This window comes from Acartia tonsa, chromosome 14 (assembly GCF_053477335.1).
Source record: "Acartia tonsa isolate MP-2025a chromosome 14, ASM5347733v1, whole genome shotgun sequence".
NCBI lineage: Eukaryota > Metazoa > Arthropoda > Copepoda > Calanoida > Acartiidae > Acartia > Acartia tonsa.
The window spans coordinates 1,732,460-1,748,112 of NC_137273.1; the positions used below are offsets into that span (position 1 = coordinate 1,732,460).

Genomic DNA, 15,653 nt, shown 5'->3' on the forward strand with positions numbered 1-15,653 from the left:
GTCCTTCAGGGGGTTTAGCCGCTATTTGCTAATTACAGAATAACACTAAAAAGTTATAGAGTAGCTACACTACAAGAATTTATATCATTTATGAATATTTCCTTTTTCCCTATCCATCTATCATCTACATTTTGTTTCTATGACACTTTATAACTAAGTTATCATTGTTTACAATCTGAAATAACAAACAAAAATGTATTATTTCCATTTAAATCGATTTTCATACTGGTACCCAATGTTAATTCTTTTTGAATTTTGTTTTTAAGGTAGATTTTTAAAGCACGGGTGTATATTTTTTCAACCTAATTAAGTTCCACCCCTCTATTTCATTCCCCAAATTATTAGGGACCCAAAGTAATGAGACAATGGCCAATAAATTGAAAAAATGATAATACACAAAATCGCCCATTCTGTAAATTACACTCAACTTAATAAATCGGCCAATCAAAATTAAATTATAACCAAAATTGTTAAGCCAACGAATAATAAAGGGGACTAATGTAATAAACAGCACAATGTCCCTTCCCTCCCTGAAAAAAACCACCCCTGAATTTATGTTAAAAAAGATCTTACCAAAGAAAGAGTATTTCATCTTTTAGTAACTACTAAAGATATAAAACGAAATGGAGATTTTTTTCATATTTTATTTCAAAGATTTTTTTTTTGACAAACAAATATTAAGAAACATCGAGCGTAATAAACTCGTAAAATCGAGAGAGATAAAAAATAATGCTTATTTTTATAAGAAAAATCATTTTAATTTTGTGATATAAGCTCAAAAATACTATTTTTATAACATATAAAGAATAAACCAGTATTATTATATTTAAAAATGCACTACTAATGATTTTTCTTTATTCAAAAAGTACAAAATAAGAGAATGGAATACAAAAATTGATTTTTAAACATCGAAAACGTCTTTAAGGTTTCCTAATTAAATCTTTAAAAAAAGAAATAATTGAGAACCCAATTCTTCTATAAGAGAACACTACAATAATTGACAAAAAAATATATTGAATATTTTTTTTCGTGGAAAAATGCTACAGTTTATTGCAAAACGGATTGCTTCTATGAGGGCGGGATAAACAAAACATAAAAATCAGGTAAAAGTAAAAAATCCATTTCAAATTTGTTTCATATGTTAAGCCAAAATATATTTGATACAAATTAATTTTTCTTGTATTAAGTTGGAAAAATTATGGCTTATTTAAAGATAACAAAATGAGAAATGGCATTTTTTGTTGTTGTAACGTTTAGTATTTGCGGATATCCGTTTAATATCCGCCGGCTCCATAGCCGCCACCTCCACCGCCAGCGCCAGTTGAGTAAGCAGCGCCATAGCTTCCGCCACCACTTCCGCCTCCATAGCCGCCGCCACCACCACCGGTGCTGTAGCCGCCACCGCCGCCTAAAGAGAAATGTGGGTAATTTTGTTGTTCATAATTGGGTATTTAATGTACGAATTTAATGTAACAAACAAAAAGGCCCGCCTAAAGACAAATAATAAAATTAAGACAATATAGTGACAATTTTATCATATCTGGAGGGGGGTTATTGAAATGTAAATAACACTGGTACCCAAAGTTTTATCCCTTTAGATCCCTGGTATGGTAAGCTATCTTGTTTACAATTTTATTACATCTTTTAGCATAAATATTATAAAGTATGCTACACAACGACAAAAAAAGAAATTAAATCAGAGACAGAGGGATAGGGCAACGTAAGATTTTTAATAGTCTTCCCTATCATTCAAAAATAGACAAATAGAACTTAAAATAGTCTTGAGAATAATAGGAGAAAACTATTATGAATTGTCTTTTATTGGCCTATCCCCATAATTCCTGAAGACATACCCATTGATCCATAACCACTACTTTCGCTCTTCACTAAAAGAGAGAAATAATTAGGAGGCTTTCGTGGAGTGGACAAGGATATATTAAATAAAAATTGTAAGTAAGGCTAAAGAGAGTAGGGATAAGGATTTTAGAAGAAAACAACAAAAAAAACAGGGGTGTATAATATTCTGCACAAGATTTATTTTTTTCCCCTGCTGCAAATATTTAATTTTCCCCTCCTATTTTTTTCCTCATAAAAATGGAAAAATGTTTCCATTACTCTATATTTTAGTCATCTTTTTTACACGTCCCACATATTTTTATAGTCCCCCCCCCCCCCAGGATGGGAAAAAATGTGTTCTGGCCTCTTAACTTCTTTTCCACTTTTCAAATATTTTTATTCCCCCCCCCCTTTAGCAGGGTCAATTGTGCAGAAAATACACCCCTAAAAAAAACCGACAGAGAGTAAGGACAAGGAAATTTAAATACAAGTAAGGATAAGAATATCAAAGGAAAACCTAAACAACAAAACTGCATATAATAGAAATGGTATAAACTGTAGTTGAAACTATTGAACAGAATAAAATATGCAGTTCACTAAATTCAAGTCTAAATGCACTTCGTGCAACTACCCCTTTTGATTGTGTATAAAGACCATACCTGAACCATATCCGCCGCTATCTCCTCTTCTGGTGTACATACCGTTGTCATCTCCGCCGCCATACCCGCCTCCAGCACTGCTACGGCCACCTCCATAACCTCCACCGCCGGCTCCACCTCCATACCCGCCGCCATACCCTCCACCACCGCCTCCGCTTCCTCCATAACCGGCTCCACCGCCGTATCCTCCGCTACCGCCACCTGTAACAACCCATTGTGAATTCAAGTTATATTTATGTTTCTTTTCAATATTGTTTGATATCTGATTTAATCATATTTTTTTGTTTAAAAGTTTTCAAATTCTATCATTGCAATAATGGTAAGGGATTTTTATGCCCTAATCAATCTTTCCTCTCAAATATGATTTTATCTATCGCTTATTTTTTTCTACTTTTTGTTTACTTATATGGCCTGTATGAAAACAATGTGTGAATACACATAACAGCATACTTCTTACCTTTAAATTATTATTGTTTTTTTTGGTAAGTACACCAAAGAATAATAAATGTAATCTAATTACCTCCATAGCCACCGCCGCCGCCTCCACGGCCGCCCCCATAACCACCAGCGCCGCCTCCGCCATACCCGCCTCCACGGCCGCCCCCATAACCACCAGCGCCTCCACCACCATATCCACCCCCGCCGTAACCGCCGCCACCACGGCCACCGCCATATCCTCCGCCGTATCCACCACCGCCACCGCGTCCGCCGCCGAAACCTCCGCCACGGCCACCGTCCCTAGGTGGGTACGGGGCAGATCTAAATCCACCGACCCAACCACGGCTAGCGCCACGGCCGCCGCCCATTCCACGGCCACCAAAGCCGGGACCGCCACGGCCGCCTCCCCTATCACCACCGGTCGACAGCTGGACACGAATGTTGTTGCCGTTCAACTCAGAATCGTTAACCTCCTAAAAACATTAGAAATACGTTTAAAAACTTTGTAAAAGTAATTTTGTTTATAAATCTCTTAAACGGGTACAAAGATTCTTCAAAAGCAGAACAAAGATTTTAAATAAAAGATTCAGAAAGTTAAAGTGAAATAAGTCTTATAAGAAACTTTTCGTATTGCCTACAAAATTATAAAGAGTATTTGCTGTTATTTTTCCCTTATTGCACAAATGTTATTACTTATTGTCTTGTTCCTCATCTCAATATTTTAGGATGGCAAAAAGATTCAAAAAAATATTCCATTCTTTTTTTTGTTAAATTAAATGTTTATTCTCAATTCATAAATAATCAATATCTTAACAAGTCTGACATAAATATATAAACCTTATTTTTTTGTAAATTTTAATTACAATATAAACAAGGATGACAACATCCATAAGCAGCGAATCATAAAAAATCATGGATAAGAATACGGACAAAGGATTTAAGGAGTAAAATTAGGAGTATTGAAGAAAAAATAACGAAAGCTCACCTAATATTTATATTTTATATGATGACTGACAGAGTGATGGTCACTTTGTCTCAGACAGACGGACATTTCAAATTATAGAGTAGCTTTGCTACTAATAACGTAAAAAATATGGTAATACAAGTGTGCTGAAGATTTTAGTGCGACATGAAATCAAGCAAAAATCCGCAAGGTGCTAAATAGTGCAGAAAAATAATTCACGAACGTTTTTTTCTTTATTTGTACTTAACGCATAGATTATTAAAAGATATTTTGACTAATTCATAAGTACTTAAATCTTAACAGGCATTTTTTTAAAAAATAATCAAAGCAAGGACTAATATTGAAACATGAAACATTTGGACAATTAATTTTATTTCATCCAAAACTTAGGAGTGATTTTTTTTTTTTTTTGGGGGGGGGGGCGGTGAAAATCTAGATGAACTACAATAAAAAACAGATAGATGTAAATTAATAAAATAAAAACCTATACAACTTATTATAATATTGTTTATATAGCTTCCCTTTTTTTATTTTGATGTTGACATCCTTGATTTTTATCTTTACATGCATAAGAACACTTGAAAAGCTTAGGGTCGGTAGTTTCTTGAAATTAAACGAATATAAAAAATAAGACAATTGTGTCCATAAGTAGGACACCTTTTACCCAATTCATTAAGTTTCTATTATACACTAAATAAAATATATATAAAATATAAACTATAGCGGATAAGTCACTAGTGGGGGGGGGGGGGGGGGGAGTTAATTCGACCCACCACTAAAACTTCCCTAGACATTAAAGAAGTTTTGCGGTAAGTTGAACCATATCAATCCAGTGGTTAGCAATATCTTAATCTTAACACACACAGGCAAACATCTTATTACTTTTATATTAGAAATATAAGAACGTCAAGATAATGGAAAGACAAATAAAAAGCCCCCAACGAATCTACAATAGTAAGAAACACAATGGATGTAGAATATACATGGATATTATGACAGGGGAAAATTGTAGTCTATTTAGGATGGCTAACATGGAACTCCATTATTGGTCAGTTCGTTTATCCAATAGAAGGGGGGTGAGGGGAATGGGTTAGAGGGGAAATCGATATTTTCAGAGAGCATGAAAATCTGGTGTAAGATCCAAGTAATAATATATCCATTAGAAACACACACAATTATAATACAATTATCAATTATTATTAAAATATTAATACGTTCACGGATAGTAAACAATACGGTTGGAAAATATAAAGATTTATTGACAATGTCTGCCGATTCGGGGCGGCGATGGCGTGAAAAATCGAAGGGGCGGGTAGAATAGGCGTCGTAAGGGCAATATTTTTTTTCGGCGCGCTTCGCGTGCAATTCCAACCGTAAAGTCGAGCCGTGGGTTATAATACGGTACGTTGTCTCATATTACGCAGGATGGTTTTGGATGCTAGTTGAAATGAAACAAGCGGTTTTTCTTGTTAAATGGAGGGTGGTTTTTTTAACTCTCATTTTTGCCAAAAATTGATTCTGAACTTAAATTGACATAGTAATATGTAAAAAGGAGGATAAATTCCTATTCTATTTCCATTTGTGAAAATGAAAAAAAATAGGTACCTATATTTCTACTATCTTTTTAAAACATACATGTTATCTTCCCAAAAAAGGCATTTGATTTCTTACTCATAATGTCTTTTAACACAGAAACAATTTTGGCAAAACACAAGAGAAAAATTGCATATTAGCATTTTAAGATAAAATAGTTTTGCATGTACCAAAACCTGCCCGCATAACATGCCTGTATATGTCGACAGATGCAAGACCCACGCACGTGTTACTCATACGCTACGATACCTTAATAATCTGGTGAATACGTCCTTTGCCGCTGCTCGCATCGACGTGCACGAACGCGTAATTCTTTCCATTGATGACGTCCGCTTCCAGCACTTCGATGTCCTGGTTGGCGAATAGCTGGCGTATGTCGTCATCGGTCGTCCCGTCGGCCACGTTGCCGATAAAGATTTTAATCGACGGTTTGCGCTTGCCCTTGCTCTCGGATATTTCGATCTTGATCGGGCGGCCTACGATTGATTGAGGTTGCGGATTAATTCAATAGCATTACGGTTTAACAGATCATTATAAGTTTTACTCATGGCGTACTTTTATAGATGAGAGCAAAAATTGGGATTTCAGTTTTGAAAGACTTTTCATAGAAGAGGACAAGTATTATGAAAAATAAAAATTGAACAGGGAAAGCAGATTTGTAGTTCAGGGATCTTAGGGGATAAGACAATTGAATAAATTGTTACCTATAATTTAGATAACTTGTTGGGAATGTTTAGAAAGTTTAAGTACTCGAGTCACCAAAATTTTGAAGCCAACAAATAAGAGAATAAAAAACTTTGGGGACCAGTAAAATTAACAGTTTAACCCCCCCCCCCCCCTTAACTGAACAAAGGCAGATTTTTTTTGCATACTACGTCCAAGAAATTTAAAAAAATAGGGTGGAGGGGGGGGGGATGGGGTTGTTTTTTAATAATATAGAAAGTAAGGGGGAATAGTTATTCGTTAAGGGGGGGGAAGTTTTAACACATTTGCGTAAAACTAAGGTATAGGCTTTATTTTTGTACTGAGAGGAGAGGTTATTTAAGATTTTTTGGATAGGCCTCCAGATTCCGGAGCTCCAGGCCTCCATGTGGTCTCTGTACAGGTAAAAATGAAAAAAAAATAGAGGGGTAGGTTTCTGGTAGAATCCGTAAAGGTTATAAATTATAAGTTAAAAACAGTAGTAGAACGATAAAAATTTATGTTATCTTTTTTAAAAATTTTTTTTGTCTTTTCAATAAGAAATACACATATTTAGTGAATATTATCGTTCTACTACTATTTTTAAGCCTTATAACACACACCTTTACGGATTCTACCAGAAACCTACAACTCTCTTTTTTTTTTAAGAGTTAGAGGTCAGCTTATGAAACAAAATATGCATGTTTTTTCATCAAATATGCATATTTTGTTTTATAAGTTGACCTCTAACTCTTAAATTTTTTTTTTACAAAGTTGCGGGTATTTCATCATATAAGAATAATTTTATCTTTAATAACCTATCCTCTCAGTCCAAAGATGAAGCGTATACTCCAGGTTTACGCAAATGTGTCAAAACTCCCCCCCCCCTTATTTTTTAGGTAGCACCAAAGGGGATATGCATACAACCCCCCCCCCCTCTATTTCCAAATTATTTTTAAAATAAGGATGGGAATGGGGGTATCAGGGCTCAACAGTAAAAGCACCTACAATTCTGATTGCCCTGTTCAATTTTTAATAAGAAAAAACCTATGTCTTTCGAAATCCCCGCTCTCTAGAATAATACAGACAACCTGTTTTATGAAAATATAAAGATCGTAGCAACTCTTCAACTCACCTTTCAAGTCAGTTCCACTGAGTTCTCTAATAATGGCATCGCCGTTGTCTTCAACATCGACGTGAACAAAGGCGTAGTTCTTGATCACCTCGCATTCTAAACAGAATATTTCATAGGAAAAAATGGAATGGACCAAAAATAGTTAAAAACCTTCCCTGGAGCAATATAAAGCTTAATTGTAGAGCAATAATAATTGAGCGATTATCGAGATAAACAGTAGACAAACAGACAGTCGATCATCCAATTATTTATACTCATCGCTAACCGCAGGACTGAAATGGTTTTCCATTACAGTAAAGCTACATATTTAAAGGTCTAGTGATGGTTTTAGAGTTTTTTTTTCAAGGTACCTACCTACACCCTCCCAAGAAACAACCCCGAAATTAGTTTATAACTTTATCTTATTCAAACCTAAAAATGGTGGGTCGAATACCACTTTCCCTCCCCTTCCTTCCCTCCCTAAAGCGCCCCTAGAGGTTTCTAGTAGTATACCCTACCTGTAACGGTGCCGTAGCTTTCAAACAGCGGCTTCAGATCATCGCTGGTGATGCTTCCCTCCTGCAAATTTCCAACAAAAAGCTTCACCATCTTGCGACTTGGTAGAGGTTGATGATGATTTTGTTAATTGTAATTGGGTTTAAATTTATTGTGTTCTGTGTTTGTTTGTTGTTGTTGTGATGTCAATTATTGCATTCTATTCTGAAATATTTATAATAAAATATATGTGCATATAAAATAGTCAGGGATCTAAAAGGATAAGACAATGGCCGATAATTTAATAATGTACATTTCCCAATGATAATACACAAAATAACACCTCTATAGATTACAATTAGTGGTTGAAACTTTATGAAACTTAACTTAATGAACCAACCAATCAAAATTCTAAAAGTCCCCTAAAGTTAAAGATTTATAAACGAGATCTTTAAGGACAATTCAACAATATAAAATTACTCATTTATATACAATTAAGATTTTTTCCAGTATGGCTTCGAAACCGATTAATCTCCGCTGGATTAGAACCGGTTCTCACCCATACTGAAAACTATTGTATAAAATTGTATAACAGACCTTTTTTTAAACGAATATTAAAATGATAAACCAGTTTTGTTACCTTGGTCCTTCGAGGCAAACAAAACTGGTTTATTGTATGTTATTTTTATAAGATATCCGCGGAAAGCTGTCTATAATACGATATATAACTACAAAAACGTTTATTCACTGACAAAATATACATACATATTTTTTACCACGCAATTAAAATAGAAAAAATTAAACTGGTTTTATAAAAAATCACACGCGCCTTTCATATTTTAGGGGAAAAAAAGGCTTACATTACAAAAATACGTTTTAAAAGTACCCAAAATATGGAAATTACACTGGTACCCAAAGTTTTATAATACTCTTGCAAGGTAAAACTTAGAAAATAAACGGTAAGAACCACCGGAAGAAATCGGAAAGTTAGTGAAATCGTTCGGTTCCTTAGCAAACAAGCAAACACGCCATCACTGACTGACTGACACACACGCCCACACTCGTCTTGCCTGGCTGGTGCACACACTCACTGGCTTGCCTGGCACACACACACAATAGCCTAGCTTGGTTGGTACACACACTCACTGACTTGCCTGGCACACACACACATTAGCCTAGCTTGGTTGGTAGGCATGATGCGACTACCCTACGTAGCTGGCACGAGCTAAATATTTAACAATTGATTAATTAAAAAATAATCACAATAAAAAAATTACTTTTTTCAGATCAAAAGCTTTTTATCATCGAGAAATTGCATTTTTTGTTTATGAAAAATAAAATAATTTAAATCAGTTAGTTAGCAAAAAGTTCGGTTTATCCAAAAATTTGAATGCCGCTGATTATTTTAAACTATCGGAAGACTCATCACTTTTAAATGGTGGAAAAATATCTAAAAATTACCTTTTAAAACATTAAAACGCTAAAAATATTGTTAAATATTTCTTACATTTCACTAATTGACCCATATATTGTTCTTTTATAAGTTAAAAAGGGCTTTTTTTGGTAATTTTGAAATGAAAAAAGGTTTTTAAATGTCGTCGTTTTAACGACCACCGGCTTCCCAAACCAAACCTGTTGTCTTGTTTTGATGGCTTTTAGTAAAATAATGAATTTTTTTTTAAAATAAAATTTTTAAAAATAAAAAATAGATACTTTTTTGGCATAAAAATTCTTAAATATTTAATTATATTTTTTACCAATTTTTATTTTATTATTGAAAAAGATTTATAAAATATTTGAATTTTACTAAAAGCCGGATCTTTAAAATGCAAAACCAAAATCAAAAGGCGCTAAAATTGTAAAGTAATGCATGGTTTTGATCATTTTACAGATGATTCCTAGGACAACATGGTATAATATAATAGACGATGAATCTCTGTTATCAGGTCCTAAAAATGTATAGATGTTCTTAATCAATATCCTGTTTTAAATAATTTTACATATACAATTTGTTTTAACCTTAAAATAAATATTCTGATTTTATTAGGTTTTCACACTCTACAAGTGTTAATGTTCGTTTGTCCTGCCGTCTTATTTTAGAGCATTACTTGAATGCATGTTGTCATTCTTTTTCTATCATTTTGAATATAAAATAATGCCTTTTCTTTTCAGATTTGAATAAAAAAATAAACTTAATATTTTAAAAAGAGCCTAAATATCCTGTATAAATGATGTAAGACACCAACTATCATACGAGTTAGGTGATGACAATGTTCGATACGGAACCCTACTGTATGTTAACGTATCATGACGGTTGCTTCATGTCCGAAAATGACGGTTTGTTGCCGGGATCGAACCCGGGACGATTGTCCACCTCGCCTGAGTTAGGAGGCAGTCTGACGGCCATGAATGACTCTCAGGACAGTCTTGCAGGTACGTTGTCCTTAAAATTTTAAATCATAATAAAAAATTAGAGAGAGTTGGGATAATGGGCTTTCTATTACACTGGGGTTCCCAAAGTTTCATGATATCGGTTTCTTTTTCGTTGGCGCGCTAAACAACTTTGGGGACATTAGAGAATTTTGTTTGGACAGTTCAACAAGTTTAGTGTTCTACCGTTTCAACCACTAATTTTAACATTTGTATTATGATTGGAGATGTTCATCAATTTATCGGCCATTGTCTTATCCCTTCATATCCCTGGTAAAAAATCTTTTGGAGATCATGTTATTCTAGAGGTAAGTTCTCTAATGGAGGGTAATGAATATATAATAGGTATAAACCTTCCCTGGACATATGAGGAGCTACACTGTAAAGGAAAACCATATATAAAATTTTAGCGGTAATCGAGATCCTTTGCCACATACAGACATCTTTTTACTTGTTATTATGATTTTAGACCTCTCTCCTCACCACTCACGAAGTTTGTTACCTGGTGCCTGGACTTCCAGTAATGATATAAACAATACTATAGCGGCCATTTCTCCAAACAAAGATTTATCAACAGGTATGTACGTCCTATTTCTCAAATAAAAGCAACAGGATGTCTGTCTTTCATGTCAGTGTGTCTGTAACAATGTATAGGGTGAGTGCGCATAATATAAAAGTTTTATATTTTAAACTAGCTTATACCAGGGTTAGCATATTTGGCATTTTTTTTCGATAACGGGCGGCCCGATTGCCCTAAAGAATTCTATAGATTTTTTTTATGGCGATTTCACTTGGGAGGGTTGTGGTAAAATCTCCCTAAATAGATTTAATCCCTCTCAGAACCTATGAGAAACTACAATGTAAAGAAGAACCATGATATTGGTTTAGGGGTTAGCGAAATCCTTCATTACAGACAGACATCCTATTGATATAGACAGGAGCTGAGAAAATCACGTTTTTTAGCCGTACAGACAAAGTGAATAATAGAGTAGCTACGCTAGCAACACAATTCATTTCTTTTCTCAAATAATCATTCTTGTTATTTTCCAGGAAGCATGGTTGACATCATCAAGAGAAGACGTTGTTTCAGCGAGGGTGGTCAGAAAAATATTTTTGGGTCGTGCCGATCTTCGCCCACTTTGCAAACAGACGGCGGCGGGGATGGTAATGCCATGATGAAAGAAAATTTTGTTGTCAGAATCCGCAGGGCTTCCACAAAGGTTCGTTCTGTAAGCAGGATTATTTCATGAAAAGGTTTTAAAGTAACATGAACTAAAGATAATAGACGATAAATAGAAGTTAATCCCTTTCCCTTTAATTATTAAGAACAACTATTCACGATTAAATAAGAGTACCCAAACTTTTTAAGCCAACCCAGGAGAAAACCTGCTTTTAAAACATTGGGACTAGTTCCAAAGTCTCCTCCCTCCCTTCCTGATTTTTTCTTTGAAACTAAAATCCATGAAAATACAGAACGCAATATATTAATAAGGATGTTGAAGAGGGGATGGCGGGAGGGCTAAACAAAGCCGCTATTTATATGCCACCAGTTTAATGCTAATACAACACTGGTGGATAATAAGAACAAAGATTTTATAAATAAAAAATAAATTTTTTTTTAGTGCTCACATACATAAAGTTCTCTGATACTTCAAGTAATTGAAAATAAGGAGGGGTTAGTTTTTTTTCCATATGTGGACTCCCACAGGGGTCCCTAAACCTACTGGGATACCCATAACCCAATATAACCTGACCTAAACTAACAAACAAAAAGCTGACCCTTCCCCCTTATATGAAATTACCCCGAGACAAGGTTAGGGGGTGGGTTTTGTGTGCCCAAAAATGTTTTTCTAACAACAAGAAATAACGAGGTATTAGGACATTACAACTAAATATTATAACTCTTAAAATTAAGTCTGTCGTGTAGGTACTTTTTTTTATAATCTTTGTTTAGTTTAGAAAATGTTCCATCAATAATTTGCCTAATTGAATTGTAACCATAGAGCTTTAAAGTGCCTTAAATAATACTGTAAATAAATTTCATAAACTCAAGAATAATTTACTGTTTTATTTTTTATATTATATCAAAGCTTAATACTTATTTAAAAGCATGCTGTGCAATTATTTTTAAGTTTTATTGTTAAACTAAATTTTGTTTTATATTTTATTGCTAATTGTTAAAGTTTAAGAAAGAACTATTTTGTCAGATTATAAATGAAATTAATTAGATTGTATTTCACATATATAAACTACAAACAACTGTAATGAAATTTGTTGCTTGATTTTTCTGTTTTGTTTTTCAGATTGAATATGATTTAAAATGGTTGTTTGAGTACTTATTATAGTCATAGTAAGTATTGTTATTATGTTGCATGAATAATTATAAAGTATGTTCTTTCACACAAAGTGACGGTTGATCACTGAAAACTCCCTTTCTTATTGTCTAAAATAGTTTTATTTCCTATGTCTCACCCCTGCGGGCCTATTCCTGTAGTATCTTAACGCTGCGCGGCTAGTCAGTACCCAATAAAACGCATCCTAATATGACCTAAAGCAATATTCAAGCCAACAAATGAGAGATAGTGTTTATTCATAATTAGGTAATTACCAGTAATTTTTACAGTTCTTTGTCCCTTAACTATTTAGGAATGGTAAATACCCAATCACGCGCTAAGGGACGAAATCGCGCGAAAAAAAAACTATGTTCTAGTTGTATGAAAACATTCCTTTTCCCCAGAGAGGAGGGACATTGGACTGTTTAATACACAACAGCCCCCAAAGGTTTAAAATAGCGTTTTCTTATTTGTTGACATTTATTTAATTTTAGTTGGTTTTCAAACGTATCAACCACTAATTGGTTTCTACAGATGGGATAATTTTGTGTATCATCATAAGGGATATACAGGGCAGGTATTTCATGAAATATTTGTTTTAGATGTCCATAAATGTTGAAGGAGTAGTTATTAGTCAGAGTACAGTCTTCATGTTAACTAAAGGTAAGTTTAAGAAATTTTAATGAGCACAAACACACCAAATTATTGGTGCTTTCCTTCATAGTGTCTATGGAGAACCGCCCCCCCCCCCCAAAAAAAAAATATGGTAGCTTTTTTCTCGTTACCCCTGCTGGGGGTTTTAATCTTATACTTGAGGTGCCCTAACCCAGTTGGACTACCCAGTACTAAATTAAAAATAACTTCATATCCCCCCCCCCCCAAAAAAAAAATGTTTAACTTATTGTCAATTTATTTAAAAAATAAGGAGAGTATGGGAGGGGTTTTGTAATCGACAAGGGACTTTGATAGAAATTACCAAATCATTTGTCAGTTTAAAGTTCTTCAAAACTATTTAAAAATGTTTATTTTCAAAATAAAATTTTCCTCATGACATTTTTTTTTTAGGAGAGTCAATTTTCTTTCTGAAGTTAAACGATGGAAGATCTGAATCTACAATACTAATGCCTCTAAAGAAGATAAATTATTCTTGTTTCCTTGATCAGAATATTAAGATTACAAATCTGAAGGAGGCTACACTTTTCAAAAGTTCTACCTCTTCTCAACAGGTTGGTTTTATCTATTTAGCAGGGATCTTAAGGGATAAGACAATGAACGATTTTCAACCTTAATGATGATGAGCAAAATTCCTTTTTCTGTAAATTCTGGTAAAGTTAAAGTACCCAATGTTTTTAAGGCAACACATAAGATAATGTGATTATAAAACTTGGGGTACCAGTGTAATTTTACAGTAAAATATTCTCTCCCCATTTGATATCAATTTAGAAAAATAATAACATTATATTTACTAGCAAGGCAGAAAATGAGAGGTAGTGTTTTTAAGTCCAGAACCATTTTGATTTACAGTCCCCAAAGTCCCCTCCATCCTTGAAATGTATTTATTTTTTTAGGTTCTCCAGTTTACCAAACAATCAGCAATACAGGAATCTTCAACTCAAATTAGCCAGTCAAATGTAAGAGATTGCAGTAGTTTGATTTCTTTTAAAGGTAAAATTGAATTTAAATAATATTTTATTGTAATATGAGGTACTTTTTAAAGGTTTACTTTAAATGATTATTTCCTTTTCAAGAAATTATTTCAATTGTCATAAGGGGTAATTTTGTTTGTCATTATCAGGGATATACTGCAATTTATCTTTCATTGTCTTATCCCTTAAGATCTCTGTTTGTTTATGGTCAAAATTATGTTTCTTTTTCTAGGTATCGTAACAGGAATCCATGACACTGAGAAGAAAATCTATGTATTGGATAAGAAAGTTTATCTGTTCCTTTGTCTTCTACCAAATCACCCAGAAATTCATTTAGGCAGGCTTATAAGGATACGTCAATGGAGAAATTAAAAAAGTTTTTGTCCAAAATCTTTTTGGTTTTGCAATAGCTTCCTGTAACGCAAATTATAAGTTGTATTTAAAGTTAGATTTTTTTTTGCAACGACGATTTCTCATTCGTTTCTTTAAACTTTTGGTACTTTTATTAAATCTTGATTTGTTGGTTTAATCTAGCAGTGTAAACTTTTATAATAATTTATATCAATTTATCGTCCATTGTCTTTTCACCTAAGATCCCTGGCAATATAGGAGATAATGTATCTATAAGAAATGCCCACATAACAAGTTTCCTGAATAAGAAATGTTTGGTTGTGTGTGGGGCTAGCTCCTGCAGGGTTAACGGTGCCCTAGCACTGTCAAATCAGGTTTTGGAATAACATTTCTGATAATTTAAAGTAGGGAAGATACTCTATAATTTATCTTGTCTGTTTGTCCGTCAGTCCGTATGAGGGAAATGTGATTTTCTTGACTGCTAGTTAACATAGACAGCTGAAATTTTTGGTGATGATTTTATACCTATGAGCATCCAGTAGGTATACAATTTGCCTTGTCCGTTGGTCAGATTCTATAATTAAAAAGCATACCTAGATACCTAATTAAAAAAAATATTTATTTTTATAGTTTATCGCATTTACTCGCTGTTTTTTATGACAACTGAACATCTGCTTTATAAGTCACTTTGTCTATCCATGACTTTTTTGTGTTCTTCGCCATATACTTTTTGGTTTGAAAGATGTTTGTTTATACGGACGGACTGACGGAAGTATAGAAAAACTTCGCTTCTAAACAAACAACATATTTTATTCGTGTATTTATACTTAGGAAGAAACCAACAGCTCAATATTTTCAAACCTAGTTCTTCAAAATTCATACTCTTGGGGTGAATTAGTTGTCATCTATGAAAATTTTAAACGGATAGAAATTCTAACAGATAAAAGAAGTGATTGCAAAGAAATTTTGAAATTAGTTTCTGAAAATAAACAAGGAAGGGATATTTTATCTGAAAAAGAACTATTTTGTTTTAACTTATTGACCATTCAAAATCGTTATATATCATCTTAATATTCACTAAAATGATGAAATACATGACATATATTTATAGGG

The 15,653-nt window shown here is 33.6% G+C and overlaps 3 protein-coding genes across 4 annotated transcripts; 2 read left to right on the forward strand and 1 right to left on the reverse strand.

Annotated features, from left to right (window-relative positions):
- Positions 1 to 174: 174 nt before the first annotated feature.
- Positions 175 to 8,014, reverse strand: LOC145305549 (uncharacterized). 2 transcript variants are annotated; one of them, XM_080147208.1, is made up of 7 exons: positions 7,804 to 8,014; positions 7,307 to 7,402; positions 5,740 to 5,966; positions 3,016 to 3,406; positions 2,496 to 2,696; positions 1,854 to 1,886; positions 629 to 1,408 (listed from the first exon to the last, which is right to left on the reverse strand). In XM_080147208.1, the coding sequence occupies exons 1-7, from the start codon at positions 7,892 to 7,894 to the stop codon at positions 1,275 to 1,277; spliced, it is 1,173 nt and encodes a 390-aa protein (XP_080003334.1). In that variant the 5' UTR covers positions 7,895 to 8,014; the 3' UTR covers positions 629 to 1,274. The 2 variants fall into 2 exon arrangements, with proteins under 2 accessions (XP_080003336.1, XP_080003334.1); XM_080147210.1 differs by lacking the exon at positions 1,854 to 1,886 and having other exon boundaries at positions 175 to 1,408.
- A 1,610-nt stretch (positions 8,015 to 9,624) lies between these two features.
- LOC145305212 (uncharacterized) lies at positions 9,625 to 12,514 on the forward strand. Its single transcript, XM_080146785.1, has 4 exons — positions 9,625 to 10,213; positions 10,680 to 10,787; positions 11,261 to 11,430; positions 11,703 to 12,514. The coding sequence occupies exons 1-4, from the start codon at positions 10,045 to 10,047 to the stop codon at positions 11,763 to 11,765; spliced, it is 510 nt and encodes a 169-aa protein (XP_080002911.1). The 5' UTR covers positions 9,625 to 10,044; the 3' UTR covers positions 11,766 to 12,514.
- LOC145306357 (uncharacterized) lies at positions 12,509 to 15,611 on the forward strand. Its single transcript, XM_080148446.1, has 7 exons — positions 12,509 to 12,560; positions 13,146 to 13,206; positions 13,609 to 13,769; positions 14,112 to 14,208; positions 14,422 to 14,526; positions 14,799 to 14,914; positions 15,372 to 15,611. The coding sequence occupies exons 2-7, from the start codon at positions 13,146 to 13,148 to the stop codon at positions 15,609 to 15,611; spliced, it is 780 nt and encodes a 259-aa protein (XP_080004572.1). The 5' UTR covers positions 12,509 to 12,560.
- Positions 15,612 to 15,653: the final 42 nt, after the last annotated feature.